This window comes from Saccoglossus kowalevskii, chromosome 22 (assembly GCF_978046115.1).
Source record: "Saccoglossus kowalevskii chromosome 22, keSacKowa6.1, whole genome shotgun sequence".
NCBI lineage: Eukaryota > Metazoa > Hemichordata > Enteropneusta > Harrimaniidae > Saccoglossus > Saccoglossus kowalevskii.
Window position 1 is genome coordinate 5,413,645 of NC_140662.1, and position 7,609 is coordinate 5,421,253.

General features: G+C 37.2%; 1 protein-coding gene across 1 annotated transcript in view; it reads right to left on the minus strand.

Moving 5' to 3' along the window:
- The window catches only part of LOC100371428 (metabotropic glycine receptor-like), a 49,574-nt gene extending 42,549 nt beyond the window's left edge, over window positions 1-7,025 (minus strand). Inside the window, exon 1 of the mRNA XM_006820081.3 lies at window positions 5,827-7,025. Coding sequence (XP_006820144.2) covers window positions 5,827-7,022 — 1,196 coding nt within the window. The 5' untranslated portion in view covers window positions 7,023-7,025. The remainder of the gene's footprint in view (window positions 1-5,826) is intronic.
- Between the last annotated feature and the right edge of the window lie 584 nt (window positions 7,026-7,609).

The window sequence follows — 7,609 nt, forward strand, 5'->3', positions numbered from 1 at the left end:
ATACGTGTGTTATGTTATCTTATGGGTCTCAGGCTCAACACGCCACACAGTGTTCATACGTGTGTTATGTTATCTTATGGGTCTCAGGCTCAACACTCCACACAGTGTTCATACGTGTGTTATGTTATCTTATGGGTCTCAGGCTCAACACTCCACACAGTGTTCATACGTGTGTTATGTTATCTTATGGGTCTCAGACTCAACACTCCACACAGTGTTCATACGTGTGTTATGTTATCTTATGGGTCTCAGACTCAACACTCCACACAGTGTTCATACGTGTGTTATGTTATTTTATGGGTCTCAGACTCAACACTCCACACAGTGTTCATACGTGTGTTATGTTATTTTATGGGTCTCAGACTCAACACGACACACAGTGTTCATACGTGTGTTATGTTATCCTAGGGGGTCTAATGCTCCACACTCCACACAGTGTTCGTATGTGTTCTATGTTATCCTATGGATCCCAGGCTCAACACTCCACACAGTGTTCATACGTTTGTTATGTTATCCTAGGGGGTCTCAGGCTCAACACTCCACACAGTGTTCATACGTGTGTTATGTTATCTTATGGGTCTCAGGCTCAACACGCCACACAGTGTTCATACGGGTGTTATGTTATCCTATGGGTCCCATGCTCAACACGCCACACATTGTTCGTATGTGTTATATGTTATCCTATGGATCTCAGACTCAACACTCCACACAGTGTTCATACGTGTGTTATGTTACCCTAGGTGGTCTCAGACTCAACACGACACACAGTGTTCATACGTGTGTTATGTTATCGTATGGGGTCTCAGGCTCAACACTCCACACAGTGTTCATACGTGTGTTATGTTATCCTATGGGTCTCAGGCTCAACACTCCACACAGTGTTCATACGAATATTATGTTATCCTATGGGTCTCAGGCTTAACACGCCACACAGTGTTCATACGGGTGTTATGTTATTGCACATCAAGCAACGTAGTACTAGAGAATAATTATTTGAAACATATTGTGACATTGTAATCGATATGTGAACATGATCTCTGCGATTGACCCGTTCATATTCATATACCAGATGTGTGTTATTCAAAACGTTCATGTTAAATGATGTCATGGTATATGCTTGACAGTGGGTAGGCCCCGATAACAAAAGTTTCTAAGCTTCATAATTGTGTGTGAGCCTTCAACAATTTTCTACACAGAATATTGTATAACCCCAAAATCAAACAATCGATCGCAACCTGTGAAACAGATAAATCGGGACTCTGAGAATAGCACACAGTTAGTTAATAGTCCACCGGAAAACATGGTTGAAATCTGACTGTGGCAACGACAACGAAAATTAGCAAATAAGTGACAAATCCCAATTAATCCTGCCAATTCCGAGTTTGCCCAGCGTGAGAATTGCAAAGATAGATGTCGTGAAAGCGACGCCAAAATTACTAATCACAACAAATCAGTGTGCTAGTTACATTACACATCTTCGTGATTGCCAACAATGCAAGAAAAAAATACAACGCGCTCATTGATGTTCCCTAATTTTTAAGATACATAGTCGTAAAAGAACTGAAATTCCTAATGCACTAATAATGAAAATGCACACGATGAGTTGCATCAACTGTTGACGTAAGACAGTGTATATATATATATATATATATATATATATATATATATATATATATATATATATATATATATATATATATATATATATATATATATATATATATATATATATATATATATATATATATATATATATATATATATATATATATATATATATATATATATATATATATATATATATATATATATATATATATATATATATTCTGTCTACGCTGAATTGTACCAAAATAAATTATACTGGTTGCTGTGCTCAAAGTTATGCTGTTGTTTTCTGTTTGACGTCATACAACATACATATCTATCTTGCCATCGGATTTCTGGTCGTTTGTCACAGATATGTCCTCTCATCATAATAATAAAGGTTACAATTAAAATGGTAACACACATGGTGACTCTGTAATGATGTCACATTCTATGGCGTGCCCTGTCACCAATAAGAACGTCGCTGATTTGATTACAGAGTATTCAAAGTTGTGCGGCAAATTGAATTATATAACACACGCAAGCTCTCCGAATCTCTACTATTGTAAAACATATTCAATAGTGTCCATTGTAACAATTCAATTCAGCCACATTTCAGAAGGATTGAACCTATTAGGAGTTCAAGCTGCAATATTTATAATGACGTCATTGGCACATTTTCACGTCCATGTCGAAATAAAACAATAATATATAACAATATTGAAACAATCTGGTGTAATTGGATATACTTTAATTATCATCAATGAAATGCTTTCAAATCTCGCCATTCACGAGATTGTATACAGTTTAATTTTGCGATGGAATTTATGTTATTAACTAACCGTTTCTTGGCAGGTTAATTGACACATGGCTACTCAAGCACACTTTTTATTCATGAGAAGAGAAATACGGCGCCATCGTGGAATCACATCTTCATACCGTGTTAAGCTTGCGATGTGGTCATTTACCACGTTGCGGACTATAACATCGTGACAATACAACATAATACATTGATTGGAATTTTCATATATTTTTTGCACATGTTTTTTTGTTGTTTTTTTCTGTGATTTACTTCAGCCAGATACAGCAGTGTCATCGTGGTGCTTATAATTCACAAAAGTTTCTGTGGCGTCAATATCAAAGTAGTTTCCCCAAACCAAAACCAAAACATCCATACACCGCATTGGAACCGACAAACGTAGGGATCAGAGGTCCGATAAGCACATAGAGATTTTCAGATACAGTATAAAGCCACGACTGTAGAATAACTTCTTATTTTACAAGTTGGAGAATTAGTTCAAAATATGTATGAAGTGTTCCTACTATAAGGAAAAACCGGAAACAAAATTGGTGTTTCAGTTAGCCATGAATATTTGGCAGTTACAATGCAGTGCTCCCCGCGTCGAACGTAAACAAATAAAGCCCTGTTATTTCACCACAACTTATGACAGTGCCGATAGTTTCTCGTACATGAACATAATCATAATTCAAACAGCATGTTACAACGACGTGAATGGAAACGTCACTGTCCAATTATCATAAAAAAGCAATTCAATGTAATACGCGTACGCGTGTGAATTTATTCGCGCAGAAATCTGTTTCCGTCTTACACGCTTACGTGTATGAGCAATGTACGCGAATTGCGTCACCGAGTCGTTAATCTCTAATTTTTAACATCACATTTACAAAACCATGACAACGATGCTATCACATTCCGTATAAGCTCGTGTTAAACATCAGTATACTTTACGTAGATATTTCTTAAAACGTAAAGACAGGTTCCGAACAACCGCGGATTACGCGTCGGATCTGATAAGTAAATTGCATGGGTATTTCAGTATATATTAACAATTACATCATACTGTGTCTGTAGTGTGATTGTTTGGGAAAGAGTAGGGGTCTGATGATAGCCACATTACAGGGGCAGAACCCTCACGGATAGAGTGACACAACGCTAGTTAATTAAATCACATTTGACATTTTATCTTCGGGTGAATTTGGACATATCATCAAACCAGTCTTGTCTAATTCTTGTTCTAGAAAATTGGCACGTTTTTTTTTTTTTTTTTCAAACTGGAACTGTATCATGTCGATATTACAAATTTGAATATAATGTGTAACAACCTCTGTAAAAGATGAACTTGCTTTAAAGCATTTCTAAGTGTCCCACACACCCGTCAAACATGGTTTTGATGATAATGTTCGATAGAGGCAACGTACATGAAATGCTTTTGATCAACCTGTATGAATATATTTGCACAACGATAATAAAGTTCTAAAACAAATTTAGCATAAATAGATAAGCGTGGGTGCAATTAGGGGAATTAACACGGTTTAGCCGTCTAGAAATATATCATTAGCACTCAGTGGAACAATTATACGTTTTCAACGAAATGGGTTGGTTTGGGAAACCTGACTGTCATACTGTCAATTCTCATTCATTCGAGTCTGGGAATGTTTTCTTCTTCAAAACTTGCAGTGACATTTGCAAACAAATCACGCCCATATCTTCCACTATGTGTGCTATGTTTCTCACAATGTCCACTGAGAATAAGGAAAACTACATATAGAATTCTGATTGTTGTGTGAACGTTGAAAAGCATGTCAGCTAAATAGGTTGATGTGTCCTGTTTTCCTTGTAAGTTGCTGTCGAAAGTGACTGAGGTAGTATAATCGCATAGAGGGATATTATTTCAGATGGATGTGTATGCGTTATAATCACTATCAATATTTTCCCATATATATATATATATATATATATATATATATATATATATATATATATATATATATATATATATATATATATATATATATATATATATATATATATATATCATCACGGTAAATGCTTAAAGCGGGGGAGTCGTCACATGCGCAAGCGTCAGATGGCGATAGCGTGTCATTATTTACAAACAAGCGTCTACCCATGAGCTTTTGCGTTTTTAGCGTGTGTTGTTATCGTCGCCTGGGACTCAATTCTCGCGCGAGCGCAGGTCGCGCTTTGATTTAATATTGCAAATTACGGACAAAATGTCAAAATTCTGATCTTTTGGTGAATGTGCACGTCACGCACTAAAATTCAAACAAGCCCACAATTTGATAATAAACATAGCATCAAGCGCAACGGAAACCCGCTATCTAGATCGGCAGCAGAAATAATAACGACCTGATGTGATGGTAGTCCGATGTTATAAGTACTTAGCATGGTAATATGTAATTAAATATACTTGCAAGTACATGTGATGCATGTTATTGCGATTGAAGTTTTGTGTCAAAGGTGAACATTGAAAATTGTAGAATATTAAACATTTTACATGCTGATATACACATTGGGTTATTTATTGTAAACAGTAAGTACTCTTGTTTTTCCAGCACTAACAATATTAATAGCTTTCAATACAAAATCGTTTATGCCACGGAGTAAACACTTTGAATTAATAAGACGTACTAGTAATTCGAAACGCATGCGTGTTTTTCTAGCTCTTTGCGTCATCGAAACACTACTAACGAGTATCATCTCACACTGAGAAATAGTGAGATGAGGCTGTAGGTGTATTCACGTCTACCGCAGGGCTTGTCATAAAATGCCTTTTAGTATTGCGTCACAGATCACGTTACGAACAGCACATCAATTTAACACAAAATCGTGACTATTCTCTTGGCTCAGAGGCGTACTGTTACCTTTATATGCGTGTATACATATATCAATACAACGTTAGTTGTTTCAGTTGTGATGGTCTAGAAATCAATTAACATCTTTCTCATTATCCAACGTGTGTTTTTGTATCGTAAATTACGCCATGGCGCTGCTTTTTCAATTATTAGGTTTCTCGTTTTAATAGTCAACATGCAATACAGTTACGTCACAGGCCATTGTGACTGTGTGAATCAGTATTATAAAAGCAAATATGGTCTAGACAGCTAACAAATATTTTAAGCTTCATAGTGTAATTGCAACTTTCAATACGCACAACCCTTAGCCCACTTCATATTTAAAGGGCGGCAGTCGTCGCGCGGCGTCCTATCCGATATGGGACTTATAGCGACGTATACAACGCATGTAAAATACATTGTTTATTTACATGAAATTCGAACACGCGGTGCGCGACGACCACCGCGCTTTAAAATATCTCTTATATTGTAAATCTCGACAGTGAAATGATGTAATTGATATAACGAACCCTGAACAACAATCCCCCTAATAACACCACAATGTAAAACGAAAAATTGACTTACCTAAACTCATAGTTAGTTCCATAGAAAGGCACCGAGTATGTCAACATCCAGGAATTACCTCCCCCACAGTCAAAGTACGGCGAACTCCAGGACCCTTCGGATTCCTCAATAAAAATATGTGTCAAATTCAACTGTTTATCAAAGTGAGTCTCATTGTGCCTCGGTAGATGGTAGCCAAATTTTTCGTGCATATTATAAACTACTGGCGGGTTGGCGCGATGGTACGTAAACCAGTCCATACTCTCCGTATCTGGTGCAGTGTAATTCAAAACTGCTAAATCCTTAGTGAAAACTGTGCCCTTGTCGCCGCGATATGCATACGGAGCGAATAGCTCCAAAGTATCATTGTACTGGTAACTATCGAAAGCCACACAGGAGCCAAATATATTGACGTCACTCTCTACATTATTGCGCACTAGGGAAAAATACACAGCGCTGTTGGTAAGAAAACTAGAATCCACTACATTGTGGTGGATTGTCTGATAAAATGTATTCAATAAATTTGACGTTTTTACTGCTGTTTTTGCCTGATTGGCGAATCCACTGTAAGTGGCGTTGGCAGTGTAAATATTCAGAAAAGATAGCTTCACACGTGTACAGTTTTCATTGTGCTCATCTAAGTATTTGATAAATCCCAGTGCAGCATCAGCGTCATCGTCGTATTTCATTCTATAATACTCAAATACATCAGTTTGTCTTTTATTCCGAACCCGCTTAGTATTATCGAATTCTCCTGCGAGCCCATCACGAGATGAGTGGCTTTCCTCTAGAAATCGCAACCTCCGGTCTTTCAAAAATGTCCTCTGATTTAAAATCGAGCTAGTGCGTCTGAATTTGCTATTGCCCAATAAGGTTTTATCAGTGAATTCTCTACTCGTGGATGTATATTCTTTATTCAAAAGGTCCCCGATGTCTCGCTGAGTATTTTGTTGCCAAGCAACTGCGTCCCTCTCTATTGAGTGGTGAGGAACGTCCCATCGTGATAGTTGATTTGTATTCAAGGTGTTAACCACGTGACTAATTTTCATATTATACACATTTCTGGTTCTCGCAAATACTTCTCCGTCTACCGATGTTAACAACAAGCAGAATAACGCCGAGTATACGTGTATATATAATGACCTCCACTGTATCAGAGACATTCTGCATGTCGTAAAGCCAAACAGCATCTGTATTATGAATAGAAACAGCTCCATCGCTTTGACAGGTTTAGGAACACGCACGTATTTTGGTCTTCCACAATCTTAAGTAGTTTCGCGGTCCTGATGAGAAGACATTGACATACATCAGAAACAATAAAGCAAAATGGCTGACTGTAGAATGTTTAAGTGCTTTAATATAACGGTACGTTTATGGACAAGTTAACATCCTATTTCATGTAATTGGATGCTCTCTGATATAGCTGTGATTTACTTACTATTTAGCATCGACTGTGTATAGTTGGAGAATAATTTATAATGAAAACGGCGGACGTACCTCGGGTATGACGCAAACATGACACTACTCCACATTCCTATTTCTCGAAGGCCATAAAACATTAATGAATCAATACATTTATTCCTTATAGATGCATTGTAAATTCGTCTTCCGTCTTCCTATACATCTCAGAATTTAACAAACATAACATTTTAGAATAGCTGGTCTAAAGTTAGGTTTGTTAATGCGATGACTGGCACACTTACAAGCGGCTTACCTTCGGTGTCGTTTCGAAAACGTCTATGAGAGCAGATCAGAAAACGAATACGCTTATTACAGCAGTATAGTTCCACGAGCCGGAGCAACA